Raw genomic sequence first — 21,161 nt, 5'->3', positions numbered from 1 at the left:
TATATCAATACCAAAGAAAATAACAGACAACAGGTGCAGGAGTAGGTCATTTGGCCTTTCAAGCTAGCACTGCCATTCACTGTGATCATAGCTGATCATCCCCACCGAACCTTTACACAATATTTATTATAGAAATTACTTTCAGCTTAGTCATAATAAAGAAACACATCTATGCAAGTGTATAATATTGTCAAAGGGATCCCAACAGGGAACTTTGCTAATTAAACAGGATTATCAATCAAAAGAAGAACAGGGCACAATATTGGGCTTAAGTAGCTAATATATGGCACAGATAAATAAGAGATTACCCAGGAAACCAACTATGCTGAGTTGATGGTCGACCAATTAAATTCAGGTTGTTAGCTTTATATACCGTAAGGGTTTCATGTACATAGCCATGAGGATTCACATACGCAGCCATGGGTCCATATAACGATAAACTTAAAAGAAAATAGATAGGCACAAGTTAGGGATTGAAGAGTTATGCAAAACTTTTGAAATTACATTGCCAATGGCACCAAGGTCATAAATTTATCCAGTTCGTATCTGGAAGGATGAATTTGCTGGACAAAGATGTCCATAATGAATAGACGTGTGCCATGGCATAGCCTCACATGACATAATCTAGTCATCTGGATGAACTAGAGTAAGTTCCATCCACAAAACGAGGAAAAAGCTTTACCATCCACAATAGGTTTTTGGATTATTTCTAAATGTTCTCAATATTTAAAGACAATGATCAAATAAAAATGCAAAACAATTAAAATCACTCAAAGATAGGTAAACAATTACAATATTAAAGGAAAAACAAGTTGTTAACATAAAGGAAATACATTTTTCTATCCAACAGCTATAAGACTGCCATTCATATGAACAGAATCTCAGATCTCTTGCTTGACTAAACCTGTAACAATCTCTGTTGGGGAAATGCACCAGCATGTTGGAAAATCCAGCGAGTACTTAATATGAATTGCAATACAGAGAGTAGCTGGAAATCACTGGGAGAGTGTAGACAATGTGTTCATAACCACAGAATTCCTGCAGCAGTTGTGAATTTGTTGGCACATCTTGAGGATGGTGGCAGTTGACTGCAGGATTGCCAGCATTTCACAGCAAGTTTCAGTCCATACAATCCTTCATCGGTTCAGTTCCACCGTAATTGCTGCAATTTAGCTCCTCAGGAAACTTTCTACTACCTATGCAGGAAGAGTATTGTTTTTCCAAGTTTCTAATAGATACACACTTAAAGGTTCAATTAGTTAATTGTGGAAATTAATAAAAGGATATGGACTCACTTGACATACTTGCAAAATAACAGCATGAGCTTAATGTGGTCTTGTATAGATTGACTGAGACACAAGAGATTTTTGGACTATCGGGCCATACATGGTGATGGGGATCAGACAGGGGAGTTGATATGAAGTGAAAAATCAGATCTGCTTTGATACTTTTGAATGACAAAGCATTGAGGGACTGGCCCATTCTTGCATTTTATGTTTACATGCAAGTTAATTCTTGTAAATCCCAAGGATTGAAAAGTATCAAGAGATTTAAGTGTCTGTATACACTAATAATTAAAGTAAACCAACATGATAAAATCTTCAATCTTCATTTAAAAACTTCTGATAAATATCTAACTTCAAATCAAAAATATCTCCTAATAAAAATATTTTGGGATCTTTCAAAACTTGCACCTTCATAACTTGTATCTTCCCAAAATTTTTCCACTTTTTCACATTGCCAAGCTGGATGTAAAAAAAAGTTCCTACTTCTTTAATATATATAAAACATTGATCAGAACAATTTGAATTAATTCCATGCAAATTTATATGGAGTATAATATAACTGATGTAAAAAAATTAAATTGTACAATTTGGTATTTGAAATTAATTGTATTAGTTTCACTTTCGTAACATAATTTTGAGCATACTTCTTGAATTTATAAATTTAAAGCTCTTTCCCACCTATCTCAATTTAGATTTAAACAGGTCCTTTTTCTGCATAGTCTTGCAATTTTAAATACATATTAGAAATAAATATTTTGATAAATGTATCCGTTATTAAGTATTCAAACTGACTTTGTTCAGGTAATCTAAAATTTGTCCCTTTCTTTTTGAAAAGTCAAAACAACAAAACTCAAAAAAAATCCATCTTTCAATTGCACAAAAGTTAAAACAACAGAACTCAAAAAAAAATCCTTTTTATTCCACAACTCTACCAAATGTCAAAATAAACATTATTAACCATAAAAGGAATCAAGGGATTTTGCTTTACAGGCATACAATCCTTTATCCAGACATCTAAATTCAAGGAAAGTCCAAAATCTGGCAAGTGGGGCGAGAGACCAGCAGCGTGAGTTGGGCGGGCGAGAGGGAGAGACCGGCAGCGTGAGTCGGGCAGGCAAGGGGGAGAGACTGGCAGCGCGAGTTGGGCGGGTGGGAGGGGGTAGACCAGTAGCACAAGTTGAATGGGCGGGAGGGGGGAGGTGGCAGCACGACTGGAAGGGGGTGGGGGTGGATATGGCAGCACAATTCGGGTGGGTTTAAATCTGGCTTTCTGAAATCTGGAAAAATCTGGAATTCGGGACACACTGTCCTCCAAGGGTTCCGGATAAAAGATTGTGCACCTGTAATAACATTCTAGCCAATTAATAATTCTTCATTCCTCTTTCTACATGTATTCCATTGCCTACTTTAAATATATGTTTCAAAATTGGTTTATCTATTCACCCTCTCAACAATCCTTCATGCCATTTATACAAAATGTGTTCAGAACTTCTCTTTTCTTTGGCTTGGCTTGGCTTCGCAGACGATGATTTATGGAGGGGTAATGTCCACGTCAGCTGCAGGCTCGTTTGTGGCTGACAAGTCCGATGCGGGACAGGCAGACACGATTGCAGCGGTTGCAAGGGAAAATTGGTTGGTTGGGGTTGGGTGTTGGGTTTTTCCTCCTTTGTCTTTTGTCAGTGAGGTGGGCTCTGCAGTCTTCTTCAAAGGAGGTTGCTGAACTGTGAGGCGCCAAGATGCACGGTTGGAGGCGATATCAGCCAACTGGCGGTGGTCAATGTGGCAGGCACCAAGAGATTTCTTTAGGCAGTCCTTGTACCTCTTCTTTGGTGCACCTCTGTCTCGGTGGCCAGTGGAGAGCTCGCCATATAACACGATCTTGGGAAGGCGATGGTCCTCCATTCTGGAGACGTGACCTACCCAGCTCAGTTTGATCTTCAGCAGCGTGGATTCGATGCTGTCGGCCTCTGCCATCTCGAGTACTTTGATGTTGGAGATGAAGTCGCTCCAATGAATGCTGAGGATGGAGTGGAGACAGCGCTGGTGGAAGCGTTCTAGGAGCCGTAGGTGATGCCGGTAGAGGACCCATGATTCGGAGCCGAACAGGAGTGTGGGTATGACAACGGCTCTGTATACGCTAATCTTTGTGAGGTTTTTCAGTTGGTTGTTTTTCCAGACTCTTTTGTGTAGTCTTCCAAAGGCGCTATTTGCCTTGGCGAGTCTGTTGTCTATCTTGTTGTCGATCCTTGCATCTGATGAAATGGTGCAGCCGAGATAGGTAAACTGGTTGACCATTTTGAGTTTTGTGTGCCCGATAGAGATGTGGGGGGGGCTGGTAGTCATGGTGGGGAGCTGACTGATGGAGGACCTCAGTTTTCTTCAGGCTGACTTCCAGGCCAAACATTTTGGCAGTTTCCGCAAAACAGGACGTCAAGCGCTGAAGAGCTGGCTCTGAATGCGCAACTACTATTTTATCCTATTTTACTCATTTCAATTTGTACCCATGCTCCCTTGTCATCAGTCATCAAGAGGACAAAAATCTAAGTTGAGCTGCTTTACAATAACTTTTAAAATTAGTAATTCGTAGTTCCCCCCCACCCCCCCCCCACGGTCATATTTCCATGTTAATTTTTCCAATGCCATCATAGGCATTTTGTCTCACCAAATAAATCTTCTTACACTTTTATCTAAATCTTGAAAAAAACATTGTTGGTACAAAGGTAAAACACAGGATTCTGTTAAGTAAAAAAAAACACATAAATGTTTATGGTAAAGATACATCACCAACGTTTCAGGCTTGAGCCCTTCATCAAGGTATGGGGGAACATGAAAGATGTCTGAATAAAAGGGGGAAGGGGGAGAGGGGGAAGGGAGACTACAGGAAAGGGGGGGGGGAAAGGAGTCTAGGCAAGGTGGGGTGAGAAAGGAAGTAGGAACTGGAATGAGTAATTAAGGGGGGGAGGGGGAAAAGGCAAGCTGATTAGTGGAATGCAATGAACTCAATGTTCATGCCTTAGGGTTGGAGAGTGCAGATGAAAAATGAGGTATTGTTCCTCCAATCTCAAGTCAGGGTGGGGTAGTGTGAAAGGCCATGGACAGACATGTGAGCTTGAGAGCGTGACTCAGAATTGAAAAGGTTGGCTACAGGGAGGTCACTTTTGTTGTGGACGGGAAGGAGATGCTAAGCAAAGCGATCTCCGATGTAGAGAAGGCCAAAGAGGGTGCATCAGATGCAGTAAATGGGTTCTTTGGAGGTACAGGTGATGTGTTGCTCCACCTGAAAGGTCTGTTTGGGACCTCGGACTGTAGTGAGGGAGGAGGTGTGGGTGCAGGTATTACACCACTTTCGACCACTGTGGAAGGTGCCGGTGGGGAGTGATGGTGATGGGTGGGGAGGGAAGAATGCACAAGAGAGTCATGGAGGGAGCAGTCCCTATGGAAGGCTGAGAGGGGTGGAGAAGGAAAAATGTGTCTGGTGGTGGGGTCCTGTAGTAAGTGCCGGAAATTCTGGAAGATAATGTGATGGATGCAGAGGCTGCTGGGGTGGAAGGTGAGGATGATGGAGATTATGTGTTTATTGTTTCTAGGGGCAGGGGGGGGTGGTCTAGGGCAGATGAGCAGCGAATGGAGGAGATGTGGGTGAGGGCCAATAGTGGTGGAGGGGAAGCCACATTTGTGGAAGGCGACAGACATTTTCAGAGGCTCTGGACTGGAAGACCTCATCTTGGGAGCAGATGCGGTGGAGATGGAAAAATTGAGAGAAGGGGATGGAGTCCAGGAAGTGGACAGGGTGTGAGTACGTGTAATGGGAGTTAGAGGGTTTGTAATGAATGTCACTGGAGAGTCTGTCTCCTGAGATGGAAAGAGAGAGAGATCCAGAAAAGGGAGAGTGTGATCAGAGATGGACCAGGCGAGTTTGAGGTCATGGTGGAAATTGGCTGCGAAACTGATGAAATTGACAAGCTCATCACGGGTGCATGAGACTGCCCCAATGCAGTTGTCGGTGTACTGGAGGAAGAGTTTGGGGTCTTGCCTATGTATGCTTGTAGCATGTTTTGCTCCACAAAACCCACAAATAGGCAGGCATTGTTGGGATCCATGTGGGTACCCATGGCTACTCCTTTAATTTGGAGGTAGTGAGATGAGTTGTTAAGGGTTAGAACAAGTTCTGCCAGGCAGAGAAGGGTGGTGGCAGAAAGTGACTGCTCAGGTCTAAGGTCCAGAAAAAATCAAAGTGCTTTGAGGCCTTCAGTGTGGGGAATGAAGGTGTAAAGGGATTGGACATTCATCGTGAAGATGAGGCGGTCCGGTTCGAGGACTCCGAAGTCTTGGAGGAGGTGTAGGGATTGTGAGGTGTCACGAACTCAGATGGGAGAATTGAAATAGGTATTGTGTTCTTGGAAAAATATTCATTTTCACACAATTAATCCTTCCCATTAAAGAAATTGGCAAATCCTTCCATCTTAGAGGTATATAAATGAATGTAAATAAATTTATTTAAATTCCTATCAATATTAATTTCTAGATATTTAACTGCCTCCTTATGTCATTTAAATTTTGTCATTTTCTTAACTTGAGTGTAATCTGTCTTAATCATTGGAATCACTTCACTTGTATCAATATTTACTTTATAACCTAATATTAACCCATACTTTGCCAATCGAACATTCACTTTTTTTAATGAACTTTCAGGATTTGTAAGATATAGCATTGCATCATCTGCAAAAAAGCCAATTTTATGTTCTTTATCTTAAAACCCTCAATCTCTTCTGATCACCTCTGCTAAAGGATCGATAGCCAGCACAAATAAAAAAGGAGATAAAGGACAACCTTGTCTAGATGATCTTTCCAATAAAGAGATTTTGATATTTGTCTATTTGTAATTACTCTAGCCTTTGGGCAATAACATAATGCCCTTATCCTATTTATAAAATTTATTGGAATTCTAAAAACCTTCAATACTTTAAATAAATAGTCCCATTCTAATCTGCCTAAAGCCAAAGCTACTGATGGTATTTTTCTTTTCTGTGCCACATTTAACAAACTTAAAAATTTAACAATATTGTTGGCCAATCTTCTATTCTTAATAAAACCAGTTTGGTCCATATTAATCAATTTAGGTAAACATTTAGCTAATCTATTAGCTATTAATTTATATAAAATTTTATAATCAGTATTCAATCATGAAATTGGTCTATATGAAGATGGAAGCAAAGAATCCTTCTCTTTTTAGGAATAACTGTTATTAATGCTGTTTTAAAAGACTCAGGTAAATCACAAAGATCTTCCATTTGATCGAACAATCCCATAAATATAACAATCAATAACTCTTTATAAAACTCCAGAGAGAAACATCACCTGGAGCGTTATTATTTGGTAAAGATATCAATATGTCATATATTTCTGCAACTGTAAAAGGATTTGTTAATTCAGTCTTCTCCTCTGTATTGTGGGAAAATAATCTGTGATTTCTATTTGTCTATTTTATCTCCATCTTTCAAAGATTCTGCTTGGTATAATTTCTTATAAAATTTCATTAAAATATCATTAATGCCCTGTATTTTATAAGATGGCCCAAATCTTCTTTTATAGCTAGAATTGTTCTCGATAATTGTTCAGTCTTCAATTGCCATGCTAAAACTTTGTGTTCTATCTCCCAACTCATAATATTTTTGTCAGGTTCACCTTGTATCTCTTTCTAATCTATGTGTTTGTATTGTATTAAATTTCAATTTAAAAAAAATCCAATACTCTTTGTTTCTCATCATTTACTTGATTTTGTAATTCTTTTTCATCTTTATTATTTCATTTTCTCATTGATTAACTTCAGACATATATTATTTTTTAACCTTAGCTGTATAACTTATTATTTGTCCTCTTAAATTAGCCTTCATAGAGTCCCAAACCACAAACTTATTGGTTACAGAATGTTTATTAATGTCTAAAAAAAAGTATGTGCTGTCTTATAAATTCACAAATATCTTGCCCTTTTAACAATGCAGTATTAAACATCCATTTATAACATGTATTTTACTTTTCCTCCAATAAAATTGACATAACCAAAGGTGAATGATCAGACAATATTCTTGCTTGATATTCAAATATATGTATTATGTCTAAAAGAATAAAATGAATAATCTCTAATATCAGGATGCATTTTCCTCCAACTGTCAAATTTCATTTTATTCATAAAATTCTTCACGGTTTTAACTACCTTGTTTTAACCATGATTTCACCTAATCTATCCAACTTCAAATCAAAAGTAAAATTAAAATCTCCTCCCATAATTATTTTCCCCTTTACATTAGCTAATTGCATAAAAACATCTTGTATAAATTTTCCATCGTCTATATTCGGTGCATATATATTCAAAGTCCAATATACAGAATAAATTTTACAATTTACCATCACATATCTCCCAACTTTATCAATAATTACATCCAATATTTTAATTGGTAAACTTTTATTTATTAACATCACTACCCCTCTAGCTTTAGAATTAAATGAAGAAGACAATACCCTTCCTACCCAATCTCTCTTTAGTTTTGCATGTTCTATTTCCGTTAAATGAGTTTCTTGTAGAAAAGCCACATCTACTTTAGTTTTTTTTTTCATATAACTTAATAACCTTTTTCTCATTATCAGGTTCTGAATTCCATTAATATTAATACTAAGACAATTTCCCTGCTATTAGACACCATAATTAAAGCACATGTCCATCCAGCGTCCACCTCCCTCCTCACCCCAATCCTCTTTGTATAACATACTACATATATAAACAGTCCAGGCTTAAAACAAAAAAAAAAGAAAAGCTAAGGAAAAAAAAAATGAGAAGAAAAAGTAAGGAAAAACCCCAGAGGTGCATGATGGTAAAACGTCTCTACTCCCCTGACCTATGCTGGATGCAGAAGATATCACATTAGTGCCCATGACTCTGCAGTGGACAGCATCATATTCCCCACTAACTCACTTGAAATAACATACCATCCCCTACTATAATCTTTCCAATAAATCTAATAATCCATTAATCTTATCAAATATAAGAGATCACGCACATTATAAGTAAAACCTTCCTCCCCCTTTAAGCTCTCTTGAAACACAATATACTTTCAGTTACAGCAACATTCTTTCAGTTGTGAAATTAATTCAGGTATCAACAGCCACCTGTTGGTCTTTAGCAGGCAATGAATTGGCATATACCTCTGGTTCAGTAGGCTCAGTAAAAAATCTATTCCTCACTCCCGGGACGAATACCTTCAATACAGCTGGATATCTCAAAACAAAGGCATAGCCTTTTTTCCATAACACATCTTTAACTGGATTAAACTCTTTTCTCTTTTTTCAAAACATTTCTGGATAAAAGAAAATCTTATAAATCAAAGGTGATGGTTTTCTTTGGTTTACTTTGCTGCCAACTCCAATATCTTCTCTCTTACTTCACATCAAAGGAATCTGACAAGTATTGGATGGGGCCTTCGGTCAGGCTGAGGTTTAGGTCTCAGTGCCCTATGGGCTCACTCTATCTCCAAATCACTTTGAAATTCAGCCTGATCCAAAGATTCTATCCAGTATTTACTGTTGCAAAAAAAAATTCATACCTTGACTTTCATCCCCTTCTTTAAATCTAAGAATCTTGATATTATTCATCTGCTAAAGTTTTCCAAAATGTCTATTTTTTGCATTAACTGATCGTTCTTTGCAGCAGCCTCTGCTTGTACTTTATTCATTTGGTCTTTTATATTTTGAATCTCAAATTAATTCCCTTTAATTTTACTATCCATTATTTCAAATCTAGTATCAACTTGTTGCATTAATCTTTCCAACGTCACCATTCTTCCTTACTTCATCAGTTAATACTTCCATAGATTGTTGAAAAAAGTCGATAAATTGCTTAATTTCTCCAGAGGATAAAGAAGCTTCTGCAACTTTTTTCTTGATTGTAGGTCATTCTTGATCTTTCCTTTGCTTTTCTAGGTCCTCTTCTTGATCACTGAAGCTGTGAGTGTCTTGTATCTTTTTTTAAAATTTCCTCCTTTTTTTAAAATGTGCTCTGCACATGCGCAGCGTCACTTCAGTCGATGTTGGCGGCTATTGTTGGAGGAGACCCTGTGCAGCAGTGTCCAAGGTCTCCCCGGCTTCTGGCCTCTCTCCTTTGGATGTTACCTTATGGAGAGTTCCAGGACCCTTTCTCAAGGTAGGCCTCTCTTCTTTTTCTTGCTTGGTTTCTTGTATTACAGAAGGGCCTTTATCCTTCTCTGGTGGCATTGTTAATGTCTTCTGTACGTCTTCAGACAAACTTTTATTTATTTATTTTTTTTTAAAATCATTTTTTCTCAGTATAATCCCACGTCAACATGTAGCACACCCCGAGACACTGATCATTTTGTGTTAAACTAGCACAGCAAGGAATATGGTAAAAGGTGGGTAAACAAGAATGGTGCAGAGATTAACCACAAAATAATTAGACTTGTTGGTTTACCTCCTTTTACATACAATTCTTCTGGAACAAAATATCAATTTCATAGGGATGTTCCAAATAACAAGGGAAAAAATAATTTTTAACAGTGGGCACATTACTGGGAAAATAATAACTTCATTGATATTAATTTATTGTTAAGAAATACATTTTGTAAGATTATTAAAAAATGTATAAACTTTTGCTTTCAAATTTAAATTCCACGATTTTATTTATTGTTCTGTGAAAGATGGAAATGGTTCTTGGCTTTGGTGATAATTGGGTGGTCCTGAATGTGGCATAATTAAACCAAGGCTGCTTATGTTTCACAGTCCAAATGAAGCGTTCAAGAGTTTAAATTGGCAACAATCCAGGGGAATCAGGATAAAATAACCAATGAAAAAAGTAGGTCATTACATTTGCCTTGAGGTGAAAAGTGTCAAATGTGAGGTATGGTGGTAGACAATGGACTGGATTTATTCACAAAGTGATTGAAGTCTAAGTAAATGAGATAAAATGTTAAACTAAATCCTTATCTGATCAAATAAATATGTTCATATCACAAGGGAAAAGTTTTTTTTACATCTCCTTGTCCTTAAATTTAACCAGTGAATGCCACTGATATTGCTGACAATTCACACATCGTCAGCATGATGTTGGGAATTAAAATCTCACAAGAACATATCATCTCAAAGTAGTGGGCCATCTGTCCTACTCTGTCATCCACTTAAATTAAATGATTTCTCGCTCACCTTCATTTCCCTGCACCATCCATGCATTCCTCAATTCTCATGAATATCTAGAAATGTTTCCATCTGCTTTGAATAAACACAATGAGCAAGCTCCCACAGGATGAGGCAATTCCAAATATTCATCACCATGAGTGAAAATATTTTTTTCATCTCTGTCCAAAACAGCCTTCCCTTATTCTGAGACAGTGACAGGTTGGTCTTCTCAAACAAGGGACAACTTCCTCGTCGTGAACTCCTGTAAAACTCACTGAGATTACTAATTCAAAAAGGAAGCTCACCTGAAGATATCATTTTTTGTAGTTATTTCTGTATGGTGGCATCTTTTACAACAAAGAGACGTACACTGTAAGCCAGAAAAAGATGTTCTGTGATTCTGCTGTAAACATCTTACATGATACACGGCAAAATGATAGTATTCAAAAAATACATTTTCAACTGTAAAATGGCATTGCTCATTATTTTCACAACTGCACTGACACAATGTATGAAGTGGACATTTATCTCAATAATAGGATTAGTTCAATGATACAATCATGCCTTTCTTGTGCATGAAACGTGGTGACCAATTCATTTTTAAAAAATTACATGAGACATACAGCACGGTAATAGGCCATTTCAGCCTACGAGCCTGTGCCACCCACGTATACCTAATTATCCTACAACCCGGTTCGTTTTGAATGGTGGGAGAAAACCAGAGCCCCTGGGGATAACCCATCCAGACACAGGGAGAACATACAAACTCCTTACAGTCAGCATGGGATTCAAACCCTGGCCTTGATTGCTGATGCTGTAACAGCATTGCACTAATTGCTACACTAATCATGCCGCCCCTTACATTCAATTAACCTAACAACCCTGTAGTTTGGAGGGTGGGATGAAACCAGAGCATGCAGTGAAAACTCACGCAAGGAACAGGGAGAACATAGGAACAACAGCAAATTTGAACCTGGGTCACTGGTGCTGTAATAGCGTTACACTAACTGCTATGCTAACCATGTTGCCATTTAATGGGCAGAGCATTAAAAAGTGTTAATTAAAGATAATTATTTGTATAATGTCAGTGTGGAACACAGCACAAAAATCTGAAACCAAAGTTAAGTGCTCAAGAGAGAGAAGAGTAAAATTTGCACTTTTCAACACTTACTTTGTCCATCAGATCTAATTCACAGCGAAGCCGTTGAATAGCACTACCAATTTTAAGAAGCTCTATTCTTAAGGTGTCATCAATTGGCAAACAAGCAGCAACTCTATAAGAAAAATCTAAACAAAATAATCAATAATTTTGGAAATAATAGCATTTTTTCTTATTTCCTCACTAGTCCAGATACATATCAAAAGATCTGAAAGTTTCTGGAACTAACTACTGAAATTAACAAGAAAACAAAGTGAAATAAAGCTTAATATAATATTGTTGATCCTTTCAATTAAGCTTTCCTGCATGCAATAGAAGTCACAGAATTCCATGGACTAAAATTAAGAAACACATTTTTTTTTAAAAGCTGGTCTCCAATCAGTCTGCATTACACAGAAGGACAATTTCTTAAAATAAACATGAAATGACTTTGGAAATTTTTTATACAAAAAGAAACAATCACTTTTTTCTTACCTACAGGATTTGAGGGAAGGGAGTCATCTTTAAGATTTTCATCCCATTCTCTCAGCTGTGCTTTCATTCTTTCCATGAGTATTTCCTATAATATATAAAGCAAAACAAAATATCACTGCTGGGGTGAAAAGATTTAAAAGGAATATGGGGGCAAGTTTTTTTTAAATATGAAGGTGGTCTGCATGCAGAATGAGCTCCCAAAGGTGATGACAGATGGATACAAATACAACGTTGAAACAATATTTGGACAGTTACAGGTTTTAAATTATATAGACCAAATGCAGACAAATGGAATTAATATAGTTAAACATCCTGGTCTACATGCTGTTTTCATGATGTATAGTTCTATGAATCCAAGCTAAAACTTTTCAATATTTGCAGCTGTCATTATAATTACCACAAATTAAATTTAGATTTATACTTACTGCATCATATAAATAATACACCCATGGAGGCCACCAAGTCAGATTTGCACAATGGAAGTTTCTCTAAAATGAAAATAACAAATCAAACAAATAGCATTATGAAAAAAAAAGTGGACAATGCTTTTATTTTAATATTTGATAGGATCCATGAGATAATATACAGCTTTTGATCTGACTATACAAATCTCAAATTATGAGCTCAGATATGAAGAGTATATGAAGAGTATCAAAGACAACATCTGAACTCCAGATACTGGGCTACTCTGTCTCCTTGGACAGCAATCCTGGGAGTAAGTCAATATTTCATCATAACTGCAAATTTGTTGGGATGTTTGAAACTCTATCAATAATATTTTCTAAGACAAAAGTTTTACACGTGCCAGATTTTTCTCAGTGAAACAGCAGGAGATGAAAATACACGGGTAAGGATTTTGATGTCAACAACTTTATTTTTTGAGGCTACCAAAAGATTTTAGATTTCCAAATTAAAATTAAGAGAAATAATTCACCAAGACTTAAATCTCTGCAAAGTACAGTTCACAAATTCTAAAAGTTGGAAAAATATTAAATTAATTTCTTAAGTTACAAGTATCAGCCTTGCACATTTCCCGGTTGCTGGTTCTTCAAAAGGTGGAAAGAGGAATTCCACATTGATAATCAATCCACCATTGTTCACTACTGCATCAATAATAACTTAGAATTCTAAACAAAAATACAATTTACAAATCACACAATTTTGAGCAGTGTTGTTAATGTAGGAGGGTGTTGACAAAATAGAATTTAGAAAGATCTGAAGATATGGTTAAATGAAGGGAGCAAATCAGAATGTGGCATTAAAATCATTATGGTCCCCATTTCTCATACAATATTTTTATCCTGAAATATTAGATCGATGTCAGTATAAAGATAGTCATTAAGTGAAAACTAATGTTCCTTGAGAACGATTTGACTTTTTCTTTGTATTTCACAGTCCAAAATTACTTAACCTGATACATTTTGATAAGATATACAACTAACCTTTTGATATTTCTGCCACCACTTCTGAGTTTGCTTTAATCGACATGCAGGGGGTTTATTTGAGACAAACATATGAAGTCTGTTAAGTGAATTAAGCTGAACTCCTGATATACTTGAAGGAAGAACGCACTCTGGCAGGATCTGAACTTTCGCCACCCGAATTCTAAGAGCAGTTAAAGTAGCATGTGTTAACATATGATAAATACATTTGACTGAAATAATATTTTACATCTTGAAGAAAATGAGGGAGAGGTAATTATTGTGTACATGAATTAGTACTCACACTGGCAGAATATAAAAAAAACAAAGGGAAAAAAAAAACATCATTAATAGAGTAAACCTCTGTTAATACTTGGGACTTTGTTGGTGTAGATCAGCATATTTTCAAGAATTACCAATAATTACCCAAGTACACTTTTATTTCACATTTTTAATAAATACTGTTTAGACTTCTTACACGGTAGGATAATATATTTGAGTGAATGCAATGCATTTAAAGGACTGTGAAATATGCAAACATTTTCCACTCTGAATGCAAACCCTCCTTCCTAATGTTTTCTGGACTTCAGCTCCAAACACATAGCCAGCTAAGAGTCAAAATCCTGGCCCCAGCCACTCACCTTGCCCTAGTCATACTCCCTGCATACAATTATTCTTTCTTCTTGATTTGTACTACACTCAACTGCTATTATCCAAAATTGGATTCTCTGAAATCTCCATTTATCTGATTTTTAAAAAAATTCAGATAAATGAGGATAGTGGAAACTAATCAGAAGACTTCACTTATCCAAAATTTTTCAGATCCAAGCTAAACTCAACAGGTTGAAAAAAAATACATGTAGCACAAGAAATACAGTGGATGATCTTATAGTAAAGCTAAAGACTGGCATGTATGATGGTCTGGCCATCACAGAGACATGGTTAAAGTATGGATGTCATTGTGAACTGAATGTCCAAGCAAACACAGTGGATTGAAAGGATAGGCTGGTAAGCAAAGAGGGTGACATGGCTCTATTGGCAAGGAATAACATGAAATCATTAAAGAGAGATCAGAAGATATAGAATCATTGTGTGTTGAGTTAAGAAAAGGCAAGGGTAAAAGGACATTTTTTTTTTCAATTTTTTTAGTTTTCACACCATAAATCATATTAACCATGATATACACTTTTTCCTTTTCACACATATACAGTGCCATTTTCTCCCCCCCCCCTCCCATCCCACCCTCCCTACTTCCCCCCTCCCGTCCATTTAAGGTGCAAAATCTAGGATACATTAAACCAGTCAGTCAATGTTGTCATTCAATAAAAATACACCAGAAATTCCACTGAGTCTATTCTTTTCATTTCCTTTTCCTTCCGTTAACTTAGGTAGTGATTGTCCCCGGAAGGTTTTCGCTATTGTGTTTCATGTAAGGCTCTCATATTTGTTCGAATATTTCAATATTATTTCTTAAACTATATGTTATTTTTTCTAATGGAATACATTTATTCATTTCTATATACCATTGTTGTATTCTCAAGTTATCTTCTAATTTCCAGGTTGACATAATACATTTTTTTGCTACGGCTAGAGCTATCTTAACAAATCTTTTTTGTGCATCCTCCAAATCAATTCCAAATTCTTTGTTTTTTATATTACTTAGGAGGAAGATCTCTGGATTCTTTGGTATATTGTTTTCTGTTATTTTATTTAATATCTGATTTAGATCTTCCCCAAATTTTTCTACTTTCTCACATGTCCAGATTGCATGAATTGTTGTTCCCATTTCTTTTTTACATCGAAAACATCTATCAGATACTGTTGAGTCCCATTTATTTAACTTTTGAGGTGTAATGTATAGCCTGTGTATCCAGTTATATTGTATCATACGTAACCTCGTATTTATTGTATTTCTCATCATTCCAGAGCATAACTTCTCCCATGTTTCCTTTTTTATCTTTATATTTAAATCTTGTTCCCAGTTTTGTTTAATTTTACCATTTGTTTCCTCATTCTCCTTTTCTTGCAGTTTAATATACATATTTGTTATAAATTTTTTGATTATCATTGTATCTGTAATCACATATTCAAAGTTACTTCCCTCTGGCAAACTCAAACTGCTTCCTAATTTATCCTTCAAGTAGGATCTCAATTGGTAATATGCCAGCATTGTATCTTGAGTTATATTGTATTTATCTTTCATTTGTTCAAAGGATAATAATCTATTTCCTGAAAAACAATTTTCTATTCTTTTAATCCCTTTTTTCTCCCATTCTCTAAAGGAAAGGTTATCTATTGTAAAAGGGAGTAACTTGTTTTGCGTCAATATTAGTTTTGGTAATTGATAATTTGTTTTATTTCTTTCTACATGAATCTTCTTCCAAATATTGAGTAGATGATGTAATACTGGAGAACTTCTATATTGTACCAATTTTTCATCCCATTTATATAATATGTGTTCAGGTATCTTTTCCCCTATTTTATCTAATTCTAATCTGGTCCAATCTGGCTTTTCCCTTGTTTGATAAAAATCTGATAGGTATCTTAATTGTGCGGCTCTATAATAATTTTTAAAGTTTGGCATTTGTAAGCCTCCTTGTTTATACCATTCTGTTAATTTATCTAGTGCTATCCTTGGTTTCCCCCCTTTCCATAAAAATTTCCTTATTATTTTCTTTAACTCCTTGAAGCAATGCCTGAAATAAGTATAATATCCTTGGAAAAATGTTCATTTTAATACAGTTTATCCTTCCTATTAGTGTTAGTGGTAAATCTTTCCAATGCTCTAAATCATCCTGTAATTTTTTCATTAGTGGATAATAATTGAGTTTATATAGTTGGCCGAGATTTTTATTTATTTGTACACCTAGGTATCTTATTGCTTGCATTTGCCATCTAAATGGTGATTCCTTCTTAAATTTTGAGAAATCCGCATTATTCATAGGCATTGCTTCACTTTTATTTACGTTGATCTTGTAACCCGACACTTCTCCATATTCCTTCAATTTCTTATATAATTCTTTTATTGATAGTTCTGGTTCTGTTAAGTATACTATAACATCATCCGCAAATAAACTGATTTTATATTCCCTGTCTTTTATTTTTATCCCTTTTATATTATTTTCTGTTCTTATCAATTCTATAGCTAACGCAAACAATAAAGGTGATAGTGGGCATCCCTGCCGTGTTGACCTGCTTAAGTTAAATTGCTTTGATACATGTCCATTTACTGTCACTTTCGCTAATGGTCCCTTATATAATGCTTTAATCCAATAAATATACTTCTCCGGTAAACTGAATTTTTGCAATACTTTGAACAAATAATTCCATTCTACTCTGTCAAAGGCCTTCTCTGCGTCTAAAGCAACTGCTACTGCTGGCGCTTTATTCCCTTCTACTGCATGAATTAAGTTAATAATTTACAAATATTGTCTGTTGTGCGTCTTTTTTTGATAAATCCAGTTTGGTCTAGATTTACCATTTTCGGTACATACTCTGCTAATCTGTTTGCTAATAGTTTAGCTATTATCTTATAATCTGTGTTAAGTAAAGATATTGGTCTATATGACGCTGGTGTGAGTGGATCTTTCCCTTGCTTTAGTATTACTGTAATTATTGCTGTTTTACATGAATCTGGTAAGCTTTGTGTTTTATCAATCTGGTTGATTACTTCCAGGAGGAGCGGAATTAATAAGTCTTTAAATGTTTTATAGAATTCTATTGGGAATCCATCCTCTCCTGGTGTCTTATTATTTGGTAATTTTTTTATTATCTCTTGTATTTCTACTATTCCAAATGGCTCTGTTAATTTATTTTGTTCCTCTATTTGTAGTTTTGGTAGTTCAATTTTAGTTAGAAATTCATCTATTTTCCCTTCTTTCCCTTCGTTTTCAGTTCGGTATAATTGTTCATAGAATTCTCTAAAGTTTTCCTTAATTTCTTTTGGATTATATGTAATTTGTTTGTCTTTTTTCCTTGATGCCAATACCATTTTCTTAGCTTGTTCTGTCTTAAGCTGCCATGCTAGGATTTTGTGCGTTTTTTCACTCAGTTCATAATATTTCTGTTTTGTCTTTATTATATTCTTCTCCACCATATATGTTTGTAGTGTTTCATATTTTATTTTTTTATCCGCCAATTCTCTTCTTTTAGTTGTATCTTCCTTCATTGCTAATTCTTTTTCTATATTTACTATTTCCCTTTCCAACTGCTCTGTTTCCTGATTATAGTCCTTTTTCATCTTGGTTACATAACTTATTATTTGCCCTCTAATGAATGCTTTCATTGCATCCCATAGTATAAATTTATCTTTCACTGATTTCGTATTTACTTCAAAATACATTTTAATTTGTCTTTCAATAAATTCTCTAAAATCCTGCCTTTTAAGTAACATGGGGTTTAATCTCCATCTATACATTCTTGGAGGGATGTCCTCTAACCTTATTGTCAATATTAAGGGTGAATGGTCCGATAGTATTCTAGCTTTATATTCTGTTTTTCTTACTCTATCTTGCATATGAGCTGATAACAAAAATAGGTCTATTCTTGAGTATGTTTTATATCTAGCCGAGTAATATGAATATTCCTTTTCCTTTGGGTGTTGTTTCCTCCATATATCCAAAAGTTGCATTTCTTCCATCGATTTAATTATAAATTTGGTTACTTTGTTCTTTCTGTTAATTTTTTTCCCAGTTTTGTCCATAGTTGAATCCAAATTCAGGTTGAAATCCCCTCCTATTAATATGTTCCCTTGCGTATCTGCTATCTTCAAAAAGATATCTTGCATAAACTTTTGATCTTCTTCGTTAGGTGAATATACATTGAGTAGATTCCAAAACTCCGAATATATCTGACATTTTATCATTACATATCTCCCTGCTGGATCTATTATTTCCTCTTCTATTTTAAATGGCATATTTTAACTAATTAATATAGCTACTCCTCTTGCTTTTGAATTATACGATGCTGCTGTTACGTGTCCTACCCAATCTCTCTTTAATTTCTTGTGCTCCAATTCAGTTAAATGTGTTTCTTGCACAAATGCTATATCAATTTTTTCTTTTTTCAGTAAATTTAGCAGTTTCTTCCTTTTAATTTGGTTATGTATTCCATTAATATTTAAAGTCATATAGTTCAACGTAGCCATTTTATACTTTGTTTATCTTCCCTTTCCGTTTCTCCATCATTACCTTTCCTTCTTATCCATTTCTGTTTTCTTGTTTTGAACCCTTTATAAGACAACATTCCTAAAACATCAAACATTTTCCTTATTCTCCTATTTAAAACTTCTTTAGCCCCAATCTCCCCTTCCCCTTCTGAGTTGTCCTTTATCCCTTGTCGGACAACCACATCTCCCCTCTCCATTTGGATTTGCGAATTCACTCGCAAGGGTCAGCTGATTTTGCAGTGACCGTAACTCCTCCCCACCCAGCCCCCCCCAGAAAAGATTTCACTTTTCATATGTAACAAAGGTCACTCTTTTAATTCCCTCTTTATTCCCTCTATTCCATTTCCTTCCCTTATTAATTGTCTATACTCTCTATATTTTCTTCTAAATACGGATACATTCATGTATGCACACTATACATATACACACATATACCTCTTTACCCACATACATATAAATCGTGGTCATTTTATTCTTATTACATGTCTTCATCTCTCTGCTTGTTTTGTAGTTGTTCTGCAATTTCCTTGCTTCCTCTGGATCCGAGAATAGTTTTTTTCCATAAAATCGTTTTCGCTGTATTGAACTCCTTCCTCTTCTTCAGGAGCTCAAAACTTATGTGTCTTTTTAGCTTTTGTACTCTCGTTACATGTCTTCATCTCTCAGTCTATTTTGTAATTGTTCTGCAAATTTTCGTGCTTCCTCTGGATCCGAGAATAGTCTGTTTTGCTGTCCTGGAATAAATATTTTCAATACCGCTGGATGCTTTAGTATAAATTTATACCCTTTCTTCCATAAAATCGCCTTTGCTGTTTTGAACTCCTTTCTCTTCTTCAGGAGTTCAAAACTTATATCTGGATAAATGAAGATTTTTCGCCCTTTGTACTCCAGTGGCTTGTTGTCCTCTCTTACTTTTTCCATTGTTTTCTCCAGTACCTTTTCTCTTGTAGTTTATCTTAGGAATTTTACTAAAATAGATCTTGGCTTTTGTTGTGGTTGTGGTTTAAAGGCCAATGCTCTATGTGCCCTTTCTATTTCCATTTCTTGCTGTAGTTCTGGACATCCTAGGATCCTGGGGATCCAATCTTTTATAAACTCTCTCATATTCTTGCCTTCTTCATCTTCCTTAAGGCCCACTATCTTTATGTTATTTCTTCTGTTATAATTTTCCATTATATCTATTTTCTGAGCTAACAGCTCTTGTGTCTCTTTAACTTTTTTATTAGATTACTCTAATTTCTTTTTTAAGTCCTCTACTTCCATTTCTACTGCTGCTTCTCGTTCTTCCAGCTTGTCCATTCTTTTTCCCATTTCTGATAAGGTCATATCTATTTTATTAATTTTCTCTTCTGTATTGTTTATTCTTCTTCTTAAATCATTAAATTCTTGCGCTTGCCATTCTTTAAATGACTCCATGTATTCTTTAATAAGAGAAAGTATATCCTTTGTCTTGCCTTTCCCTTCTTCTATTTCACTGTACTCTTCCTCTTCTTCTTCCTCTGGGTTGGCCATCTGTTGTTTCTTTGTTGTCCTTTTCTTCTCTTCTTTCTTGTTTTCGTTGTCTTCTATGTTCTCCTCTTGCTGCAGCTGTTCTGCAGCTGTCATTGCCGGCTGTGGAGATCGACTCCCCAGCTGGTCACCCCTACCGACGGTGTGTTTTTTTGCATGCGCATCGCGCATGCGCGGTTGCGCACTTTTACTCGGCTCAGCGAGCCATTTTTGCAGTCCACTTTCTACCGACCTGAGGGAGCGGGTTTCTCTCTCCACCGCGGGCCTCTTCGAACAGGTAAGGCCTTCTCCTTCTTCTTCCGTTGTCTTCTCTTCCTCTCTTCTCACCGTTGGTTTCGATTTTTCTTTTTTCCTCGCCATCTTCTTTCCACCTTTATACTCACTTTACTTTAATTTTTATTTTTGTGCCTTTGTGTTTTCCTTTATTTTTTCCGACTTTTCTGGAGAGGGCTGGAGTTCACCGTCCGGCCACTACTCCATCACGTGACTCCCCCGTAAAAGGACATTATTGACAGTTATATCTAGACCCCCAAACAGTAGCCAAAATGTTGACAACAAATTACAACAGCAAATAGAAAAGGTGTCAGAAGGGCAATGTAATTCCTAATCATGGAGGATTTTAACTTGCAAGTAGATTATGAAAATGAGGTTGGGACTAAATCTCAAGAGAGAAAATATGTAAAATGCCCACATGATGGCTTTTTAGGGCATTTTGTTGATGAGCCTACTAGGGGATCAGATGCCCTGGAATGAGTGTCTGTAATGCATCTGAGGTGAAGAGATCTTAGAGTAAAGGAAATATGAGGAGGCAATGATAACAATATGATTGAGTTGAATTTGAGATTTAACAAGCAGAAACAAAGGTCAGATGTGTCGTATTTCAGTGGAGTAAAGGAAATGACAGTGACACAAGAGAGGAACTCACCAAAGTAATTGGAAGAAAGCAATAGTAGGGAAGATGGCAG

At 35.9% G+C, this 21,161-nt stretch overlaps 1 protein-coding gene across 7 annotated transcripts in view; it reads right to left on the bottom strand.

Annotated features, from left to right (window-relative positions):
• crbn (cereblon) overlaps window positions 1-21,161 on the bottom strand; it is a 46,389-nt gene that overhangs the window by 10,044 nt on the left and 15,184 nt on the right. For 4 of the 7 annotated variants that reach the window (XM_069936952.1, XM_069936953.1, XM_069936951.1 and 1 more), the window contains 6 exons: window positions 13,542-13,704; window positions 12,525-12,587; window positions 12,100-12,184; window positions 11,638-11,753; window positions 10,772-10,836; window positions 309-440 (listed from right to left, as the gene is read on the bottom strand). In XM_069936952.1, coding sequence (XP_069793053.1) covers window positions 309-440; window positions 10,772-10,836; window positions 11,638-11,753; window positions 12,100-12,184; window positions 12,525-12,587; window positions 13,542-13,704 — 624 coding nt within the window. The remainder of the gene's footprint in view (window positions 1-308; window positions 441-10,771; window positions 10,837-11,637; window positions 11,754-12,099; window positions 12,185-12,524; window positions 12,588-13,541; window positions 13,705-21,161) is intronic. The other 3 variants (XM_069936956.1, XM_069936957.1, XM_069936955.1) reach the window with 1 other exon arrangement.

The sequence above is a fragment of the Narcine bancroftii genome, chromosome 5 (genome assembly GCF_036971445.1).
Source record: "Narcine bancroftii isolate sNarBan1 chromosome 5, sNarBan1.hap1, whole genome shotgun sequence".
Classification (NCBI taxonomy): domain Eukaryota; kingdom Metazoa; phylum Chordata; class Chondrichthyes; order Torpediniformes; family Narcinidae; genus Narcine; species Narcine bancroftii.
The sequence above is the reverse complement of the archived record's forward strand: the minus strand, read 5'-3'. Positions and strand labels throughout refer to the sequence as shown.